Source organism: Paramormyrops kingsleyae, chromosome 24 (genome assembly GCF_048594095.1).
Source record: "Paramormyrops kingsleyae isolate MSU_618 chromosome 24, PKINGS_0.4, whole genome shotgun sequence".
NCBI classification, from domain to species: Eukaryota; Metazoa; Chordata; class Actinopteri; order Osteoglossiformes; family Mormyridae; genus Paramormyrops; species Paramormyrops kingsleyae.
The window spans coordinates 903,619-925,560 of NC_132820.1; the positions used below are offsets into that span (position 1 = coordinate 903,619).

At 47.0% G+C, this 21,942-nt stretch overlaps 2 protein-coding genes and 1 non-coding gene across 6 annotated transcripts; 1 reads left to right on the forward strand and 2 right to left on the reverse strand.

Annotated features, from left to right (window-relative positions):
- Positions 1-408: 408 nt before the first annotated feature.
- On the reverse strand, positions 409-490 carry trnas-gcu (transfer RNA serine (anticodon GCU)). The gene has a single exon. It is a non-coding gene; the product is annotated as a tRNA-Ser (tRNA).
- A 5,572-nt stretch (positions 491-6,062) lies between these two features.
- Positions 6,063-10,762, forward strand: six7 (SIX homeobox 7). The gene is made up of 3 exons (XM_023843451.2): positions 6,063-6,470; positions 8,680-8,843; positions 9,640-10,762. The coding sequence occupies exons 1-3, from the start codon at positions 6,063-6,065 to the stop codon at positions 9,842-9,844; spliced, it is 777 nt and encodes a 258-aa protein (XP_023699219.1). The 3' UTR covers positions 9,845-10,762.
- Positions 10,763-12,039: 1,277 nt separating this feature from the next.
- hif1al2 (hypoxia inducible factor 1 subunit alpha, like 2) lies at positions 12,040-21,297 on the reverse strand. Of its 4 annotated transcripts, XR_011985188.1 has the most exons (16): positions 21,129-21,297; positions 19,079-19,353; positions 18,816-18,952; positions 18,554-18,638; positions 18,242-18,339; positions 17,915-18,153; positions 15,856-15,962; positions 15,258-15,405; positions 14,747-14,909; positions 14,564-14,659; positions 14,175-14,476; positions 13,843-13,966; positions 13,574-13,691; positions 13,290-13,433; positions 13,012-13,210; positions 12,040-12,822 (listed from the first exon to the last, which is right to left on the reverse strand). XR_011985188.1 is itself a non-coding variant. In XM_072706533.1 (15 exons), the coding sequence occupies exons 1-15, from the start codon at positions 21,149-21,151 to the stop codon at positions 13,071-13,073; spliced, it is 2,130 nt and encodes a 709-aa protein (XP_072562634.1). In that variant the 5' UTR covers positions 21,152-21,297; the 3' UTR covers positions 12,040-13,070. The 4 variants fall into 4 exon arrangements, 3 of the variants coding, with proteins under 3 accessions (XP_072562634.1, XP_072562633.1, XP_072562632.1); XM_072706533.1 differs by having other exon boundaries at positions 12,040-13,210; positions 17,915-18,084; XM_072706532.1 differs by having other exon boundaries at positions 12,040-13,210; positions 17,915-18,087.
- Between the last annotated feature and the right edge of the window lie 645 nt (positions 21,298-21,942).

Sequence of the window (21,942 nt, forward strand, 5' to 3'; positions counted from 1 at the left end):
AGCCTCTTAATATCATCTATCCGTGAGCAGGTTCTCTTACTTTCTGATACATCATATGTTCAGGTTGTACAGTATTACTGTCACAAAGACTTGTATTTTAATTAACAACTCAAAGTGCATTAGCATAATTGAGTATACCCCTGTGATAACTACTGTGTATGGTATCACAGCTGTATGCGCTGACGTTTCAGTGGCATGGAACGGACTCCTCTTTCAAATAAGTCAATGAAAATTTCTTAAATCTATAGTTTTGAAAGTAATCAAGCAGGATATGGTATGTGGTGCATTTTTATTGTAATATTTACAAATGTAGCCACACTGTGTAAAAACAACACATGTATGTGCATATTTTAAAACGTAAACATTAAAATTAATTATTCAATCTGCTAGTTGAAAGTGAAAAAGAGTCGACGAGGATGGGATTCGAACCCACGCGTGCAGAGCACAATGGATTAGCAGTCCATCGCCTTAACCACTCGGCCACCTCGTCAGGATATACGGAAGTGCCACTATTAAGTCCTACTTAAATTTGAGAAAAAATGAAAAAAAATGTTTAGACCAAAATTATTATTAATAATTATGGATAAATATATTTAGAAATATACATATTTTCATTAAAAAGAAATTGCACGTGGAAACACGTCCTAAAGGCTATTCTTATCCTTTCAGCCGTAAAACAGCTTTTGGACATCCGAACTGTTATTTATCGTTACTTTCTCACTCCATCCATTTTCACTGCTGTTTTTTGTGAATTTGTTTAAGCTTTTAATGGAAACTTTGTCAAATGTTTTTGTCCTCTCAAAGCTCCCTGAATCCAAGTCATTCATACGCCCTCTTTGTGCTCAAGTGGCAGCAGGCATGTGGAGTGTGTGTGTGTGTGTGTGCGCGCGTGGATAAATCTGCGTTAAGCAGGTTTGCGGAGGTAAAGTGGGCTATCTTAATAGCTTTGCGGAGGAACTCTGATTAGGTTCAGGGTACTTTATGACACAAGCAATTACAGCTGGGTTTTCTTCTCACTGAAACAGGAGGTGCTATTCAGAAAGATTAGCACCCAGTAAAGAGAAGAAAGAGGACGCGTTTACCAGCTGGAGCTAAATTAAGCGGTGTCTAATAGGTTTGAGTTTGGTTTAATTTTGGACACCCATTTTAATATTGTTTTATAGTTATAGTAGACAAGCAGAAAGCAGATCTTGGCACTAAGGTATTAGACGTAGTGTTCAAAGGTATATTAAATATATTTTTTGAACAGGAAAATGTGACAGAAGACAAAATTTCAACAGACATTGTAGTCTGAGTAGATTACTTCCTCACTCTATATATTAATTATTATATCATTTATTAATTATTTTTAATTAAATTTTTATTTAAAACTTTAATTCACTAATTTAAATGAATATTGTTGTGATTCGAAATAATAAATATCTATGAACACATGTCATAACGGATGAGAGTGAAATTGGATTAAAGATTCTTTAAATTACATGTTTGCATGTTTTTTAAATTTGTGTCTTTTTCTATGTACAGTCAAAATTACTATGACAGATGCAAGTAACATGTAATATCTGGTTCACCAAGATATCCATCCATCCATTTTCCAACCCGCTTATCCTTCTGGGTCGCGGGGGGTCCGGAGCCTATCCCGGAAGCTACGGTTCTCCAAGATATGATTTATTTAAAGCAAAATAAGCACATCGTTTGTATTTTCAGTCGTTGCCACACGGTGGCAGTATAAGGACACAAAGAGATCTCTTATTGGCCTAGTCTGTGTCTAATCATTTATTGTTAAATAATAATAATAACAATAATGATAATAATTCTCCAGGTTCATGTAAGAGCTGGGTGAGGGACTCGAGCACAGGGCAGGGCCGGGTGAAGGACTCGAGCACAGGGCAGGGCCGGGTGAGGGACGCGAGAACAGGGCAGGGCCGGGTGAGGGACTCGAGCACAGGGCAGGGTGTGTGTGTGCGCTGGGTGAGGGACGCGAGCACAGGGCAGGGCCGGGTGAGGGACTCGAGCACAGGGCAGGGCCGGGTGAGGGACTCGAGCACAGGGCAGGGCCGGGTGAGGGACGCGAGCACAGGGCAGGGCCGGGTGAGGGACTCGAGCACAGGGCAGGGCCGGGTGAGGGACGCGAGCACAGGGCAGGGCCGGGTGAGGGACTCGAGCACAGGGCAGGGCCGGGTGAGGGACGCGAGCACAGGGCAGGGCCGGGTGAGGATGGTCAGGCCGTCTCACTGAAGCCTCTGCTCACAGCCCAGCTATTGCGCCTCCATTTCTACAGCATCTACCAGCTTTTTTAACTGGAAATACGAACAGCAGAAACCATCCGATTAGCATCCCATTGTAATGCTGTGTTACAGATATACTGGGGCTAATCCAGACGTATATCTTACATCTGATGGGCTGAATTGTATTCAGGCAATCCTGATCCATGGATGGATGGATGACGGATGGATGGATGACGGATGGATGGATCTGTCATATGACGTTCACACCAGGGGAGTTTCGCACACCTGAATACATGTCGGCTCTCCATTTGGGTTCGATGTTCCACAGTCAGGAAGTGACGTTCTGTTTTTTTTAGGTACAAATTCCCATCCATTGAGAGCCCTACCCCGCTTCACAATCAGTATTTGTTTTCCAGTGAGCGGGTGTCTTTGCGGCAGGTTTACATAGCCACATTGTTTCACAGAAAGAGAGGCTGGCGTTTTCGCCTTTTTCAGGACAAACCAGCGGGAAATGCACCATAAGGTGCTTTAGAAAAATGAGACAATCAGCAGCATCCTGCCGACTGATGGGGGGGCTGAGTGCCGGCGACCTTTGAGCTGCTAATGAGCCTGAAATTAGCCCCGTCGTTAGCGTGGGGATTAGCGTCTGCCTGACCCGGAGCATGCTGGGAGTTTTGGGTCTCTTTCTCCAGCACTGGCTGAAGGATTCTTATCAGATAAGACTAACTGGTTCCCCTCCCCCTTGCTTGTTAATTTTACTGCATAGACTTATATACAAATAACACCCCCCTCCCAAAACTCCATCTAGCAGGGGGTCTGTATTTAAAGGAACCTCATTATGCAAAGTCCCACACAAATTTGCACAGTTTGACCTGCAGGCTCACTGAGGCGACGTTCACACTAATGCATTAAAAACTCATGAAATGATATTTAAAATATTTTCACACTCTAAATACCTACATCCTTATAGTCCATCACTCTGCCTATTAACATTGTGTTTATTTAACAGACTGTTTTATCCAAAGTGACATACATATTTTTGAGGGAGCAGAATCTGACAGGACATGGACTGACTGGAGTTAGGGGTCTGGCTCGAGGCCCCGACAGAGAAACCTGACCTGACCCTAGGATTTGAACTAGCAACCCTCTGTTTACTAAAACAGCATCCTAATTGACCAAAGCACGCACTGCCTCCTGAAGACTCCTGCTAGCTGATTACTGACAGGATGGTGAGGTGCGCTGCCGGTTTCCTGGTCCCCAAAAGGGAAAACTCTATTTTATAAAAATCGGTGACTGCTATGAAAAAACTAAAAATGCAAAAACTCTTGTATTTTGTTAGGTTACTTATGGTTATGGTTAGGGCAGGGTGGGGGTTAAGGTTGTCATAGTTAGCGTTAGCATTTTTCCCATTGAAATGAATGAGCGGTTCCCATAAGGATATGTTTACCCTACACGTGCGTGCGTATGTGTGTATGCATCTGCGTGTGTGTGTGCGCGTAGCTGTGACAGTGGGGGTGACAAGTGACAAGCTGGTGGTGTCTGGGAGCAGCCTGGATTAAGGAGGGGATCACAGTGAGCTCTACAAACCGCATTCCTCTCCTTCTGCTGTACTGGAACCAGAGCTCCCAGGACAATTGCTGAGTGCCCCTTCATGCAGCTCCTGCAGGATTTAAACAAACTTCAATTTGCACCTGAAACATGGCCCCAATAAGAGTACAATAAGAGCTTAAATTAAGTATGGAGCATTCCTACTGAAAAATCCCAGCTTAAGTGAACCCAGCTAACCAAGAAATCCTACTTTGTGGAACACCCCCCCAGGTCAGGTGGTTTGCACACTCACACACCCTTCAATCAGAGGGGCAAAAACCCAGGGTGGGGTACCAGCCCATGGCAGGGCACACTCACACACCGTTCAGTCACCCACACACAATTGGGTAGTGCTAACCACTGCACCATCACACCACCTCAGCAGTACACAGCTACCATGATTGTGATCATACATCACCGTAACCACTTAATCCCAACTGGGGTCACAGGAGGGACCAGAGCCTATCCTGGGAACAGGCAGGAACCAACACACCACAGGGCCAACTTAGAGTCACCAATTAACCTATCACACAGACTTTTGGACTGAGGGAGGAACCAGAGCCCCCAGCAGAAACCAACACGAACATGGGGAGAGTTTGCAAATTCCACAGAAAAAGGTTCTACGCCCGGCCCAGGGACCGAACCCAGAACGTTCTTGCTGTGAAGCAGCAGCACGAACCACTATGCCATCATGCTGCCCATGATTGTGACCATTTCTGCTTAATTATGACCAGAAATTTTTTTATTTTTGCGTGAGCTGAGAGAGTGAAGCTGGCATTCAGGGAATAAAAACCTTTAAGAGCATGAATGTAATTCAAACACTGGCCAGTGCAAACCTACACTTAAGTTAAATATTAAATACTGTGTCAACTGCTTTACATGGATTTTAACGATCTTCGCTACACTAATGTTTCTCTTTTTAATGACTATCTTCAGGCTGCAGTTTTCAGCATTTACGTCTTTAAACACAGATGGAGATGTAGGACGGCCCTTGCAGGTGACGGTTTCCTTCCAGAACATTCCATCAGACGTACAGCTCCGGGCCTGATGTGTCTCCAGCATGTGTGATCGGGTGTGATCTGTGACCAGCACGTAATCTGCTCTTTCCCTCATTTTTTCGTGAGCTCTGAAGCCAAGCCTGCGGGCCCCCCCCCCCGGCCTCCCCCCTAATCTCCTTATCGCGGGGTGTTGTGTCCACTAAGTCTAACCAGGATGTCCAGGTCAGACAGTCTGTGACTAAGATCATTAAGATCACTAATTATTTCAAGATAACCCAGGTAAACACAATCAGAATTGGACAAAAAATGTAGTATGTATGTAAATCTCTATATATTATATATCAACATCCACACACACTGATAGCGTTCATTCTTAATGTTGTTTCTCAAACTGGGTAATGAATGACTAAACAAACGAGTGGATGAATAATATATATGAAAATGCACCTGAAATTTGAGAATATACATGTTTGACTTTCAGGATCCCTGCAGAATGATCCAAATTAAATCATACAAATTCACCACCCGTTACTCGCTAATTACAGTGCAGCTGTAGGTGGCCTGATCTTACCGTAAAGGAGGTTGCAGTGCGCGGGTGTTAACCGCCTCAAACGCTAATCTGTCCCACATGATGAAACCTCATCTGTCCCGTGATACCGAGGTTTATTTCTGACTAAGCACGTACAAAACCGAACAGCGAATAAGCCCAACAGCTTTCCAGCCAAAGTCACATAAGCGTGACTTTACTGACATGTTATGTACTGGGACAGAAAGACAATCAGACTCAGTATATCATTCCGAGAAACTCGCTTTTTTCTTAGTTAAGCTGCTAGTGTCCACCTCTCCGGCCGCTGCCCCCCCCCCCCCACCCCACTTAATCCTCCCCAAAGTACTTCGAAGATGCTGATTGCACCTTGCTATAAATACGGATTCCCTCGCGCTGCTTCCTCTTTACAGTCTGCAGCTTAACTCGCTTTTCCATCTCTCAACCTTTCTTGGTCTAAAACAGTATTTTAAAAGAAATTTATAATTATTTTGTATTGACTTTAACTTTTATTTCACATTTTAGTTTGATTTTTCTTGACTAAAACTTCTATTTCTATCTTTTTTTGACGTAGGTCTACTTAGATAGAGTAACATTGTTACATATAATTAAGCACAGGAACCGGAATCAATTGAAAATAACGATTATGCTTTGATAATTAATGTCATCAACCAGTAGGTAGTGAGGGCAGCATTTAAATCGGTCATGTTCCCGTTACCTATCTTCTCACCGGCGCAAGTGGCCCGCGTGTGCGAGACCCTGGAGGAGAGCGGCGAGATCGAGCGCCTGGGCCGCTTCCTGTGGTCCCTGCCGGCCGCGCTCCCGGGCGCGCCCGGGGACGCGCTCAGCTGCCACGAGTCGGTGATGCGCGCCCGCGCACTCGTCGCCTTCCACGGCGGCGACTTCGAGGCACTTTACCGCATCCTGCAGAGCCACCGCTTCACCCGGGAGTCCCACGCCAGGCTGCAGGCGCTGTGGCTGGGCGCTCACTACCGGGAGGCGGAGCGCCTGAGGGGGCGGCCACTCGGAGCCGTGGAGAAGTACCGCATACGGAAGAAGTTCCCGCTTCCTCGCACCATTTGGGACGGCGAGCAGAAGACGCACTGCTTTAAGGTAAATTCATTAGATTTCAATTATGTGAAAATGCAAACGCACATTATAAAATCACGTCATTTACATTTATACACTTTCACGTAAAAATATTTAAACTGAAATATTGAAACTGACAAACTATAAAATAGGCCACCGCAATTTTATTATTAGTGTTAATAGCATAAAACACTAGATATTTAAAGTGCCATTAATAATTTCCTGCAAAAGGTACTTATAATTGGTTTGTCTATTTCACAGTTTAACATTAATAAATCAGTACTAGTAACCATATCACGTTAAATGGCAAATTAAGCCAAATTGATTGTTTTAGTCGATTCCTCTTTTAATGTAGGCCTATAATTTGCGGGAATGATCTAACTTAGGCTAACAGATCCCAAATAACTTGCTAATCTCACTTTTACTGGAAAAGTGTTAAAAATAATATATGTTTTTACAAATCTCTTGAATTCACTTGCCTGTGAATCCAGGGATTAACTGATGCAAAGCATTATTAAGAGTGTGGTCTGTCCGTTAAATGTCCTAACAGTAACGTTTAAAATCATTGACAGAAAAATATAAAGGTCATGACAAGCAGATTTTGTACTGTTTCCAAATTTGCAAATAAAACCTAACACTTGCTTTCACAGCTGTGACAGGTTGCGTTGTGTTGTGACCTGCGCCAGCCGGTACTCAGTATAGCAGTGCCCCAAAATACAGGAAAACCCCTGTTTAAGTACACAGTATAATTCAGAGCTCTGTTACGAAATGTGATTGTTGATTGGGCAGCCTGTTACCATGGTTACAGTGACGCCGACCAAAGCGTGTTCTGTCTACAAGCGACACCAGAGATAAACAGCACTTAGCGTGAAAAAAACCTGCATCTCTATGCTATTACAGTCAAGTTAAGCCTCTTTTGTCGTCGACCACCTGTGGCGTTTCTAACCCGGTCCCCAGCACCGGGGCCCTGTCCCATCTCTCTCACCCCCCAAGTCTCTCTGCGGAAGCCATTAAGGAATTCCTTTGGTACTTTCTAGAATATCTGCAGCCCCAGGAAGAAGAAAAGTGTGATGTTGATTACAATCTGAAGGCCCCAGTCAAATATTTACTCAATATCTGTACAACGTTCCAGACTCTAAAAGTTTCTATAAGCGCAAACAAACAAATTTAGATGTCCCATAAAGAAATTGAACTGAAGAATTGAAAGGCACTGAATTTACTGATGAATACAAAACAAGACCAGCTAAGCTTTGAATTACACCAGATGATGATTACAGCTTAATGAGAAGGAAGCTCACGTTTCACGTAGCTTAAAACAACACGCCTTGTGACCTGAGATCAGACCTTAAGACAGCAAGGAAGACTGCGTGCCGTTTCTCTGGAAGAACGTATTGCATCAAAAGTGGAACGAGAAAAATCACCGTGTTCACTGGGTGCCCCTGCCTAGTGCCTCACCCCCCCTGAGAGGACGTCTCACCCTTGACGGGATGAGTGCTCACAAGCACTCTGTGAGCCACACTCTATTTTCCCTTGTCCGCCTTTTTCCTCTCTTCTGCTTTTTAAAATCCCGTCTCCACTACTGTCCCCAAATGCTGCTCCTCCCCCCCCCCCCCTATGTGTCCTACGGTCATTTTATCCTGCCCAGTCACAAGCTGCTTGCTAACGCCGTTTAGGTGCAGCAGTTTATCAGCATGAAACTGACGAGCAGAATGAGTATTATGTAATAACGCCGCATTATGTAATAACTTGTACTTAAGACCATTTGTTAATGAGTGTTTCTTAAAACCCTTTATAACTAAGGTACTTTGTAAAGTCATTCATAAACTACTGAGTGATGAGACCCGCTCAGGATTCTCTATGTCATTCTTCATTTGAACCTTTGCCTGCTCATCTGTCACAGTGACCCGAAATGACACAAAAACATGCTGATGCTCTTTTTCGGACAATGTAACAATGATGATGATGATTATACAATATAAGGTTAATGTGGTAATATAAAATGACAGTCTAGGAGCTGAAGCCATGGATGAAAGAGAGTTAAAGATCTTCCCACTTCGATGTGTAGCAGGAATAACGTAAACCTAGATAACCACAGGATGGACGCCAAGTAAAAAAAAACTGTGCTGACAAACTGTTCCGATGCACTGTGGTGCCTCTGTTGTTTGTTCAGCATATTGACGGTGAGCATGTGTCTGTGTGTGTGTGTGTGTGTGTCTGTGTGTGTGTGAGGCAGGAGCGGACTCGCAACCTGCTCCGCGAGTGGTACCTGCAGGACCCATACCCCAACCCCTCTCGCAAGCGGCACCTGGCCCAGGCAACTGGCCTCACGCCAACCCAGGTGGGCAACTGGTTCAAGAACCGGCGTCAGCGGGATCGTGCAGCTTCTGCCAAGAACAGGTGCATGAGGGTACTCTGGGGGCACACGACCATGCGGGAGGGTACTCTGGGGGCACACTGCCGTGCGGGAGGGTACTCTGGGGGCACACAACCATGCGGGAGGGTACTCTGGGGGCACACTGCCGTGCGGGAGGGTACTCTGGGGGCACACGGCCGTGCGGGCGGGTACTCTGGGGGCACACGGCCGTGCGGGAGGGTACTCTGGGGGCACACGGCCGTGCGGGAGGGTACTCTGGGGGCACACGGCTGTGCGGGCGGGTACTCTGGGGGCACACGACCGTGCGGGAGGGTACTCTGGGGGCACACAGCCGTGCGGGCGGGTACTCTGGGGGCACACGGCCGTGCGGGAGGGCACTCTGGGGGCACACGACCGTGCAGGCGGGTGGGAAGCAAGTGTGTGTCAGCTCAGAATAAAACCCACTTTAATGTACCCACTTTAATGTTGTGATACTTGTAAATAAATAACAACAATGAAAGAATTTCTCCTGATCTTCAAAACCCCCAAGCTTCTCCTCAGGGGCATCCCTGTGTTTCTTAAGTTTCACCACCAGCTAAATTAATTGACGTATTTAGTTAAGTAACTTGAATTACAGACAGTCCATGGTTTTGCTCTTTTGGGAGCTGGGAGGGAGCAAAAATGTCATCCATCTGGGGTTCTGGGGGGTCAGGTTGGCCTGTACTGCTCTATACTACAGAGTAATATCAGCCACCTTGCAGGGAGGGACTTTCCTGTCCAATGAAGTCCTCAAGGAGGCATTGAAACCACTGACAGAATCACCTTTTCTCTGCTGTCCAGGCTGCAGCGTGACGCAGACCTCATCTCCAGAGGGAATTCCCTAGGCTGCTCGCCCCCAGAATACCATCCCGCCCCGCAGCCATCTTTGCCCCGATACCCGGGTACCCCAAAGGGCAGTGACTGCAGCGCGGGCACGGAGGCCCGCAGGGTTCGCACCGCCACCCCTGACATCTCCGTCAGCAGCGACAGCGAATTTGAGGCCTGAGAGGCGACAGAGTTACGGAATGACGTGCCGGAGAGGGGAGACGTCGCAGGTCGTCCGACACCCTGCCTGCCGGCATGACCCACTAGCTAGGGCCATGTCGCGACCCTGGGGGGTCGGGGGGGGGTCAGACAAACCCTGACTCGCTCCCACCTGCAGGGCCCGTATCTGTCTAAAGTGCCCGAATCTCCAGTCACTAGTCCTGCTGCTTCTGCAATGAGCAAAGACCTCATACCCAGCACAAGCTGTGCCGCTCTGATGGACAATACGACGGAAACGCACCGGCCGGATCTCCAAGAAGTGCGTGCACATGTATGCATGCACACAGACACATGAGCGAACACGATTTGTTTCTGTGACAGAGAACATCTCAGGCCAGCAAGGTTGGCATGTCTTCTGAATGCCAAATCATTTGCCCAAATCATGAGCATATTCACCTCTGGCCACAGTTATTTTACCCGAAACCAGGAGAGGTCAGTGTTGCCCTTCTGACAAAACCAGACTATCCAACTATCCATCCAAAGCAGAATTAGCATTTTTAAACATATGTGCGATTATATTACAGAGAACTCAACCTGTTGGTTGAAACAATAACCCTAACCCTAACCCTAACCCTAACCCTTGGTCTGGATTTTACTTTCTGAACCTGACCTTTCCACCTCTGATTATATCCACGAATCAGGGTGTATCACGTTAGCTCTGTGGTCACATGACCTTGTGATGTCACTCAGTGTTTGACTGTGGGTCTCTGCTTGATCATCCGCGTCCAGGAAAAGCCTCAGGTGATGCTGTCCTCTGAAGTGGTGATTTTTCGTCCAAATGTGACTCTGCAGCATCATTCAGATACACTCCTGGGGGGTGTACTAAGAAAAAAACCAAAGCAAAAATGATATAACATCTTCCATGAAGTTTTTTTTTTCAGGTGAGGTATAAAAATATATTTACTGCTTTAAGATATTCTGTTGCTAATAAAATATATTTTGAAATATCCATCATCCGTCTTCTAAACATGTATCCAGTCCTGGGTCACTGGACCCCATAGCCCGTCCCGATCATCACGGGGAACAAGGCAGGAAAACACACGTATATACACACACACACGAACGGGATTCAAACCTGCAGCCCTGGAGGTGTGAATCCCCTGTTTTGGAAGCATACTGTGACAGGTCGGCATGTCGGGAATATGGGCTGCATTTCACATTAACAAAGTGGCCGAAATTTCAGTTGTGTGTTGTAGACCAAGGAAGCATTAAAATGACATACACCGAAAACATTTAATAATCAAAAACTAGCTAGCTCGTGACACACAGTGAATAGATGAAATTGGCATAAAATCTGACATAATTACAATAGTTCAAATGCTGTTAATGTAGACAGATACGCGCTAATAATCTATATGACGCCTCAGTTTTACTAACCGAATTACTGTGGATAAAACGTTCACAGCTGTTCGGTTTAAAAACTACTTCAGTCGATATATATAATCCGATTGTGTGTTTAGAGCCAGTGCCCGTCCCTGATCGCCTTGTTAAGGCCGGAGGGACTGCAGCCATGCGCTCAGGGTGAATGAGTGAGTTTCAGTAATGACACAAGGCAATGGCTCCACCTACTGTACTGGGAGGGTGTAGACAACGATGGGGACCGGCATATAATATATATATATAATTGAGTTTCCCCTTGTGGGGACCGAAAAAATGGTCTCTACAGTGTTAACAGGTTTTTGCTACATTATGGGGAGCAAATGTCCCCACAATGTAATACGTAGCCTACTTCCCCCCCACCCCCCCCCAACACACATACAAACACACACACGTACAATTATTAATCTCTTACAACCTTCAGGCTGTTGAGATAATAAAGTGTTTTTTAACGTGCAATCCTCCAAGTTGGCGTTTAAAAGTGGAACTACCGTTTATTCGTGAAGCTGACGTCGATCCCTAACCCCCTCTGTCTACACCTGACCAGTAATGATAATAATTACTGACACGCCGGGGCCGGTTCATTTGAGCTCAACGTCATTAATAGGCTAATTTAAGCCGTTCGAGTTGTGTAATCCATGTGGCGATTCTCGGTGTCTAAGGAGCAAAATAGGAGAAAGTGTCCGCTTGTGTTTACCACCCCTGCGTGTCCCTGGACATCCTGCAGGGGGAGCCCTCCATCCATACAGTTCCCATAGGACAAAAATGGGGAAATCACAATGAAATGTATATATACAGAGTTTAATAAAGAATTTTCTCATACAATGGAAAACAGAAAATAAAACATTTGGAAAATATATATTAAGATACAGTTTATCTACAAATATTGCATTTACTTTCATTAAAAATAATTTTAACATTTATCTTATATTATAAGATATTTAAATGACATTCAAACTTGCATCAGTAATTTCATATACTGAATTGTCAAATTTTATAACCCGGGCAGCTTGCAGTAGCTGAAGAATATACTTTCTGTATAGGAAAGATGGATCTAGTGATATCTAACGTGAAATGAATAGTTTGTTTTTGGCGGTGAACCTCCTCAGACGCCCTACATGCACGTGTAGATGGACCATCAGGAAGGATCTTATGGCGGTAAGAAAACGAACCATGCATGAACTAAGCCAACATTATCTACATCTACATGACAGCGTTCCAGCCTTTTCAGACGCATCAAGATATATCTAATAGCTGTATGATGTTTAAATGCATGTGTTTGCAGTTTAGCTGTGCTTGATAAGTGACATCACGGGTTTAAGAAAAGTCTCCATGGAATTAGTGACGAGGGGGGACTGTCGATACGGAAGATAATACACAGCTGGGAAACGCCTGCCGTCTTTACTGGTTTGTCCCTGCTTTTGCTTTTTGGGGATCTTTGGGAGTTTTAGCCGGTACAAGATCTGAATGAAACTCAGGTTCTTGGTAAAGCAGAAGTTCTATTCTGCACGTGAGGCTAAGATCTCAAGGCTGAACAGCAAGCTCAACGGGCTGTGTTTGCGGCTTTCGGGCTGTGTTTGCACAGGCTTTCGGGCTGTGTTTGCACAGGCTTTCGGCTGTGTTTGCGATTTCGGGCTGTGTTTACACAGGCTTTCGGGCTGTGTTTGCACAGGCTTTCGGCTGTGTTTGCGATTTCGGGCTGTGTTTGCACAGGCTTTCGGCTGTGTTTGCGATTTCGGGCTGTGTTTGCACAGGCTTTCGGGCTGTGTTTGCAGCTTTCGGGCTAGCAGTTGTGGTGTTTATCAGCCACCCTAGGGGCAGAGTCTGAAGGCAGCCTGATCGAGGACAGAGAGGATTTCGGCGCCGTGCAGCAGGCAGGACGTTGGGCCCAGGGGGGCGTTCACTTCACACTCCAGACGGCTCAGCACAGGCAGAACTGCTGCCGCTGACTCTGCACAGGGACAGGAGAAATCAAGCAGGGATGCAGACGCCACGGTGACAGACAAACGAAGGCAGAGGAGAGCGCCCACCTGCTCGGAGCTGGTCTGTGGCTCGGGGTTCACTGCTGGTGCGTGAGACAGCCTGGGCTGGGGGGGTGCTGGGGGCGTTTCTGTATTGGGGAGCCCAGGGCACAAACCCCAACGGAATTTGATAACAGCCATTGATCACTGCACCTGGGAGCGCGGAAGAGGGCAAGATGCATAGTGTCAAATCTTAGCAGTCAAATGTTCTGCATACATTTTACACATAGGCTGCTCATTGTAGAATTAATTAACAAAAGCATTAACAATGGTGAACATTAATGCAGCCATACCTGGACTCCACCACAAGGGGTCACACTTCTCGACTGGCATGTAGTTACTGTGATTTGGTCTGACTTTCTTCCACTGACATGCAGCCGGTTGCCCACCAGTGCAAGAGCTACGGCAAGACTGTGGATAGTACAGATTCACATAGCAAAGTCTTTTTATAACTTCACGTCTCTGTCTAGGTAATTATACTGAGTCTGTATGAATATAGATCGATACAATCAACTGTGTCTTTGTGTCATTGAGTCACGTAAAGGGGGCCTCCTTTGCATACCTGCTGATCTCTGCTGGACAGGAAATGTCCCTCAGTCCAATGTCTTTTGCGAGTATAAACTTCCTGTTTCTCATGGTTGGCTGTGGATACAACGTCATTACCGTATGCTGATCTCACACCATCCCTGAAACACACAGTCTTCACTTAAAGATAACATCCCACCTGCATTGTTAGTCATCTGATATTTTGTATATGCTTTGTCTATATGAGTAGATTATTTTCTGTTAAAAAAAAAAATATACAAATGAAAATTTTGCAGCCTGTGAATTCCGGGCGGCAAAAAACGTTTAATTACAAAGTGTGACATTGTATATGTTGTTCAGGCTTCTTACCAATAGGGGGAACCTTTGAGCATGTGAGTCTGTAGGGAACTGTAATGAGAAATAACGGCTGGCCGTCTCTGCGGAGGTGCATACGGTGTCAGGGGCCTGTGGAGGGGGGGGGCAGGGCTTGGGGAGGGGCTGCCAGGCCAGCCCCAACTCTCTGTCTCCTGGTACGGGAAGATGAAAAGGGACTCCTGGGGCCTGGTCTCAGTCAGGTCCTCCACCATGTCTGAGATGGGAGAGAGAGGGAAGTCTTCTCCGTCCATGGGAATGTATGGGGCCAGAGTGTCCAGGTCCTCCTCAAATAGATCCTGATGGAGGACATGAGGCGTCATCACCTTGATTCCAGATTCATAGGTTGAATGCTGAAGGTCTGCTGCTTAGGTTCATATGCGTACCTGGGTGGCCTTCTGCGTGGTTTCGGTGGCGTCCCACTCCAACAGCGTTTCTGTGAAGGGATAACCCTGCCGCACCTCCACCCTTTCCCTCACCTCCTAGAAGGGCAGCGAGGAGGACACCTTCAGAATCCTCAGAGACCTTCGAAGCTGAACAATGAGCAGAAAACCGACAGAATTCCTCACATGGAGGGGAGGGGGTATGGTCTTCTTCACCGTGAACCCAGAACAGCTGCCAGAACCAGCAGCCAGGTGAACAAGGCTTGGGGCAGTGATGGGAGATGTGGAACCGGGCATCCTAAACTCCTTCTGCTTCAGAGATAACACCACATCTGGCTGTTCCACATCACTGAGGTTAGGAAAGAAACAGGAAGCCTAATTCAGGCCACAACAGAGAAGATCTCTCTTGTACTTAAGAGTTCATTCATTCATCTTCTATACTACTCATTCTAAACACGGTCAGGTGGTCCGGAGCTTATCCCAGAAGCAAAGGACACAAGGCAGGGAACAACCCAGAATGGCGCGTCAATCCATCACGGGGCACACTCACCGTCTACACGTACAGGCACACCTACGGTGTGTGTGTGTTAGCCATTTAGGCATGATATTCAGTGTTGCTCAAGCTCCGGCTGACTTAGCAGGACACGCACACCTAAGGACCCGAGCTAAGACTCGCTGAAATGAACATGACTCTGACCTTAGGATGTAGTTGACGCAGATGACGCCTTGAGGGTGCCCAGTGTGGCTGTCATACACCACGGTGGCGCTGGTCTCCATCCACACAAAGCCTCCACGCTTCACCAGCATCCGGTACAGTCCCGTGGAGACCCTGCCCTTTGATAACACTGCCCCAGGAAGCAGAGCTCATGTCAGCCACTGAAAGGTACCTCTGAGGAGCATCCCCCCCCTCCCCCTCTCGCCCCTCACTGAGCTATACAGCGACCTCAGTAACAGCACTGGCGTGGCCTCAAGCTGAACTTTACACACGGGTTACTCAAACGCAAACATCACTTATGCTATACAGAGCAGGTGTCCCTGAAATAGATTATCATTTACATGGTATTTTGACAGGGAATCTACATGAAATCGCAGAATCCCACATTTCATTCTGAGAGAAAACGTTAATAAAAGAAAAACAAAAACGATGGTCAGTCGCCTACCAATCATTATTGGTATGTGAGGTAGTTCTGAGAGTACTAATGGCGCAGAATTACTGTTTTACGGTTTTAATAATTTGGGATTTAGTAATTACAAGGATTTGATTCCTTAGAAATGCGAAGGAGATGATGACTTACAGCTGAGATGTGTCCTCAGCATGTTCTTGCAGTCGAGAGCATGGTAATACTGGTACACAGACTGTCCAACAAGCTCGCTCTCCGTATAGCCTATTAATTCCGACACTCTGAAAGACAGTAACATGCAGGTCATACACTGAAATGATTAACGGACAATGAAATGCCTTTGCTTTAACCGGGAACATTTTTTCTATTTTTATTAACTTAAAAAACAAAAGAAATATTTTTTTGGAAATTAGTTTGCGGGCCATATCGGTTTGTGAACTGCGCAATCGGGGTTTGAAGATCCTCCGCGCAAACATGCGGCAGACGGATGAGTGGATTAAACACCCGTGGGCCTCTTAGTAGTACAGTTAATACAACTACTCGCACTCAGTAACGTAAAGAGTTCAGGCTGTGGTTCACCATGAAGAACAATTAATATATTTTTGCACAACACATCTCAACACTCAAGTACGAACACACGTGGTATGAAAATATCATTCTTTCCCCAAATATATATCGAGATCTCATTGGTCAGAAAAGCAATACTGTACAATCTGCAATCCTTCGACAATCAGAACAGCATCCCCCTGCGGGGAGGGCGTGCAGGTTAAATGGCATTATAGCCACCATACCGAGGTCCCGGCTGCGGTGCAAAACCCGACCGCTGAACAGGCACTTCTGGCACAGAGTGTTACAGCAGGGATTCCCTGCCTTTTGATATCCGCCTATAAATACGTCTCGGAGCGGGTGCCGTGTGTGGGGTGCCGGCTGGGTGGGGGTATGTGCAGAATATAAACAGAAATACAGGACAAATCCCATATTTTCGCAAATCAATGCCAGACACGCCGTTTTATTTTTCGTTTTATTTACGGGCCATCCCGTAACATACGGGTACTGGACAGGGGTTGGGACTCCCCAAGTTAGATTAATTAAACTGTCATTTCCACAGCACTGGAGCTGCCCATTAGGGACCAGGATCCAGGGAAGAAAGCGGACGTCGCAGAAGACTCAGTAGACGCGGATCCAGCCGATGCGGTAGCGCAGCCCGAAGTACGGAAGCGCGCATGGTTCAGGTGCATTTAGGCCTATGTGCAGTGGATTTGTGGATAGGTTAAAATAGCAGCTTTTAAACAATACCAGGCAAAGACGTACTATAAAGTCAACAGCAGATTCATAAAGCCACTTACTGGAGGTTGTATCTCATTATAGGCCTATTTAATTTCCTCTATTTCCAAAACGCATGTTCAGAGTTTTCTGATGACAGACTGAAGTCATGTCGTGATACTGTTATATATGAATAAAGTCTAAAATGCATTTTATATTAATATAAAACTGCCGAAACCATCCCCTTTTATTGCAGTTTTGGTTTTTTCTAAGCGTTGCTCTTATCACGAGAAAAGTAGCCGGTTCTTGGACGCAGGGTTAATGATAAGCTGTGTTCCCCAACTGTAAGAAGCTGGACGTCAGGCCACCCAAGCGGTCTACACCCAAGCGGTCTACGTGCAGGTTGTCATCCACCGAGAGCGCCCAAGTAATTACTGGAAGTACCGGTGATATTCCCAGTTAACGTCATTTTCTTTCCACGGAGTACCACTGCATTTCATCCATCTGCACACACTGGAATATTAGTTATCAGTTAGACCCAAAGATATTTAATATTTATGAAGTTATTGCAAATTTCCTTTCAGTCAACAAACTGCCATTGTGTGCAGTACAGTGTTGTTGCCCAAATGACTGCCTGTATCCACCCCTCCACCCCCACCCCGCACACAAAATTATCACCCAAAGATGAGATTACTCTATTAGCCCGTGTCCTCCAGGGATGTAGATACGGTTGCCACCCCCCTCTCCCCCTAGCTGATAACTTTTACCATCACTATGCCCCCGCCCTCCCCCTGGTCGACAATGGTCGGTAACCCCGCTACCCCTGCCCCCCCCCCCTGCCTGGCCGTCAGCTTTGTTCTGGCGCCGACACTGGGGGGGTCTCGCATGCGGCCTGTTTCTAAGTGCCTGGCGGTATCTGTGTCACACCACGCGGGCTGAGGTGCCGCGGGAACCTTCCGGCTCTCCGTACCTGGGCTGGCAGTAGGAGAAGCACATGTCCGGCGTGTGTTTGCTCAGGAAGGCGGCCCCCTCTGGGTTCGCGTCCCGCACGCTGAGCGGCGGCTCCGGCACCGACTCGCACAGCAGCACCAGCCCCCCCGAGCCTGCTGCGTGTTTCCGGATCCCCGTGCAGTGCAGGACCTGCTTCCAGGACCGGGAGGGGGGGGTGGTGGCGTAAATTAGGGCTTCGCAAACGCCAGTCTGCGGTCCCTGGCCGGTATTCCAAAATGAGCTATTATCTACGACCCTTCATGTTCACGTGTTCTGTAAACATGACCGCAAAGGTCCGGGCACTGACCTTCCAGGATGAGGACTTCAAGCTAGCCGGTCGTCCGTGGGAACTCAACGTGCATCTTATACGCAGATGAAGGTCACACTGCTTTTGATCCTCTGTGCCTAGAAGATCATTAGAACAGAAATTTATATAATATCTTACATTTTGCTGCTGGACATTGGAAAATGGATGGAATGGGACATCACTTAATCAAAACTCCAACTTACACTAAGTGATCTATAACAACAACAATAATAAGATTATTAAAAGCATTTTCAGGGCACTAAGGTTTCCATAGTAACAGAGCATGTTGAGCGACTCGTCATTCTATTTTACCTGATTTGCTGGATAGGATGTCCCTCACCTCTTTCAGGTCACATGGGTGCATGAAGTGAAACAGGTTCTGGCCAATGAGATCCATCTGTCCAAGGAAGACCGTTGACCGAAATGAGCGACAATAAACCGTAAACTCCATGGCTTTGTACTCGATGTAGGCAGATTAAAGTGGTGTTTGCTCTTTTTGAGGGATAATATTGAATCATCAGCCAAGATGAAGTGGAACCGCGGAGAGCAGAGTCTGATTGCGATGCGGGGGCACCTGGTTCATGCCGGTATGCGCGTGGACGCCGTCAGTCGTGTAAATGATCTGGCCGCTGTGGGACACCAGGAGCAAAAACCCCCCCAGAGCAGATTCCAGGACCTTCTCGACGCAGGATTCCACAGCCGAGTCACGCCCTGAGGACAGAGATGTGCCGCTGTGCCATTAACAGCCCCGAAGAAGATCACAGGAGGCCGAGCCTCCTTCCTACAGTACGGCTGAGTCTCAGCTGTGATTTTATTGGCTTAAGTGTGCTGGCTTACCACATGGGTGTGAGTAGATTGGACCATCACTCTCCCGGGGCATTCCGCACAGTGAGGGGTCAGCGCTGCTCAAACAGGGGCCCGTGTTCTCCTGGAGTGCCTGCAGGCGCAGGTAGGCGAGTGACAGCCTGAGGACGGAGGCCTTGTCCAGGTGGGTGGCTAGACCAGGGGCCAGGGGCAGTTCCAGAGCCAGCTGCCTGAATAGCTGGCCCTCTCGCTCCCTCCGGCTCCGCGCTGCTGCCCGGGACCGCGTCCGCCGCCACTCTGAGCTCATCCTGCAGCACAGGTACACTGGATCAAAGGCTGTGATACAAGCGAGGCTCTGCTACACAGGTATGCTGGATCAAAGGCTCTGTGGCGGGGGCTCTGATACAAGCGAGGCTCTGAAACAGGTACACTGGATCAAAGGCTCTGTGGTGGGGGCTCTGATACAAGCGAGGCTCTGAAACAGGTACACTGGATCAAAGGCTCTGTGGCGGGGGCTCTGATACAAGAGAGGCTCTGCTACACAGGTACACTGGATCAAAGGCTCTGTGGCAGGGGCTCTGATACAAGCGAGGCTCTGCTACACAGGTACACTGGATCGAAGGTTCTGTGGCGGGGGCTCTGATACAAGCAAAGCTCTGCTACACAGGTACACTGGATCAAAGGCTCTGTGGCGTGGGCTCTGATACAAGCGAGGCTCTGCTACACAGGTACACTGGATCAAAGGCTCTGTGGCGGGGGCTCTGATAAAAGCGAGGCTCTGCTACACAGGTACACTGGATCAAAGGCTCTGTGGCGGGGGCTCTGATACAAGCGAGGCTCTGCTACACAGGTACACTGGATCAAAGGCTCTGTGGCGGGGGCTCTGATACAAGCGAGGCTCTGCTACACAGGTATGCTGGATCAAAGGCTCTGCGGTGGGGGCTCTGATACAAGTGAGGCTCTGTCTACACAGGTACACTGGATCAGAAGCTCTGCGACGGGGCCTTTGATGCAAATGAGTATATTAGGTATGTGAAGGCCAGGCTCCCAAACAGTAGATCAGCTTTGGAACCTTGTAGGGGATTTAGTACACGTGGGGGGCACTGTGTGGCGCAGTGGGTCAGGGTGCAGTGCTCGTGATCGGAAGGTTGCCTGTTCAAATCTCACAGCAGAGTAATTTCACTGTTGGACGCTTGAGCAAAGCTCTTAACCTCAATTGCTCTCTATCACTTCCCCAAATGGTGCCTAATAAATGTTACATATCACTAACTTTCAAATTCTTCATGGTTGCCGCTAGATGGTCCCACGGAAGGCGTCTCCTCCCATGAGCGAGAGGGAGCTCACCACTCTGTGGGGCACATTACGTCCCCAAAGGCTGAGCATGTCGTAACAGCTGGCTATCAGAACCCCGCACGGACGGTATCGGGGCTTGGGGGGCCCGAGTGCGTCATCCGGGGGACAGATAGAGGGCCAAGCTGTTCCGCATGGGAGGTGGACGTCACAGCAACGTTGCACCTCCTTATCAATGCCTGCCTGCTTCTCCTGCTGGTTGAGATACGGCTGCAGACCGGGCCTACGCTCTCTGTCAGCCCTGCACACAAGAGTCGGCTACGTTCTCAACGCGGACAGGAACCAATCACACCAGAGCAGAACCAAGCCCATCGATATAAAACTATCAAGAGATTAAGAGAGCCTTGTACTTCATGAATGCAGTACTGATCATTATAATGGACGTGTTAAGACAGGGTTACAGACAGACAGGCCGGGGTGACAGCTTGCATATCTCCGCATGGCTTTAACTCTCCTTGGAAAAGTTTTTACAAATTTAAAGCATTTAAATACATTTCACAGACTTACTTCAAACTAGGCTTGAACAGCATATTGCTCTGAATAGATTTTACATTACATTTTTACATTGTAAAAACAGTAACATCTATTATGAATTGAGCACAAAGATACATTTTGTTTGATGTTAAAAGTTGTATTAAAGATTAAAGTTCTTTGTGGAGGGATGCACTATTGTGTGAGTGTGAACACTTGCAGTGCTGTAGTGGCTGACTTGGCACTAAAATCTGTCGCTTACCTCTTGCGGAGGTCTCCACTCATCCTTCCTGGCTGCTGCTTGTTGGATGAGGATCTTCAGAGGAGGATGAGTGACGGATGAAATGGCGCGGAAAGCCCCAGGATCACAGGTGCGTGTCACTCATGGTACTCACTGTGCCGTCCCCACACAGACTGCCAGACCATTGGCAAATGACTGCCCATTAATCAGTGTGTCAGTGTCTCTCGGCGTCCCACCCACCTCCATACAAGGCTCTTCCCAGGTCCTAGTGCCCCCCCCCCAACACTCTTCCATCAAATAATCATTACATAAGATACCATCATCAAACAGCACTTTGTGTAAATTACAGAAAGGCTATTCTCTGATACTAACCAAACAAAGGTGTTAATGTAATATTATTACATTATGAACAAACTATTATAATGAAATATGTATGAGGGTCGCTGATGAATAACTGAAATGTAAATTTTGCAAAAACAGTGACTATACATACTGGTGAATTTTCTGTCCCATTTAAATTAAACTTGTAAGCCTGTATATACCACGAAGAACCGGGTTAGAACGGTTTAAATTATAATTTCAAACATTCATCGCTTGGACCCCTAATGATCAAAGGTCTTAGGTAGCCAAAGAAAATGTGTAAAGTTGTCAGTCTAGTCAGTATTTGCTTAGAAAAAAAAATAGAATATATGCAACTTTACAGTAACACAATAAAACTAGCAGAATGTTTTCTCTGTTCTCCAAAAAGTCACTGATATCTTGCTGGATGGCCAGATGAACTCCGCTTCAGCTCCCAAAAAGTCACTGATATCTTGCTGGATGGCCAGATGAACTC

Bases quoted from the DNA above. Each gene is read 5' to 3' on its own strand.
- hif1al2 (XM_072706531.1), bottom strand. From the start codon at position 21,151: ATGAGTGGAGACCTCCGCAAGAG. The intron at 13,967-14,174 runs GTAAGAAGCCTG...TGTGTGTTTCAG, and splicing joins CTCAAAGGTTCCCCCTATTG to GGATGGTGTGAGATCAGCAT. The intron at 13,692-13,842 runs GTATGCAAAGGA...TACTATCCACAG, and splicing joins TGTCCAGCAGAGATCAGCAG to TCTTGCCGTAGCTCTTGCAC.
- six7 (XM_023843451.2), top strand. From the start codon at position 6,063: ATGTTCCCGTTACCTATCTTCTCACCGGCGCAAGTGGCCCGCGTGTGC. The intron at 6,471-8,679 runs GTAAATTCATTA...TGTGTGAGGCAG, and splicing joins AGAAGACGCACTGCTTTAAG to GAGCGGACTCGCAACCTGCT. The intron at 8,844-9,639 runs GTGCATGAGGGT...TCTGCTGTCCAG, and splicing joins GCAGCTTCTGCCAAGAACAG to GCTGCAGCGTGACGCAGACC.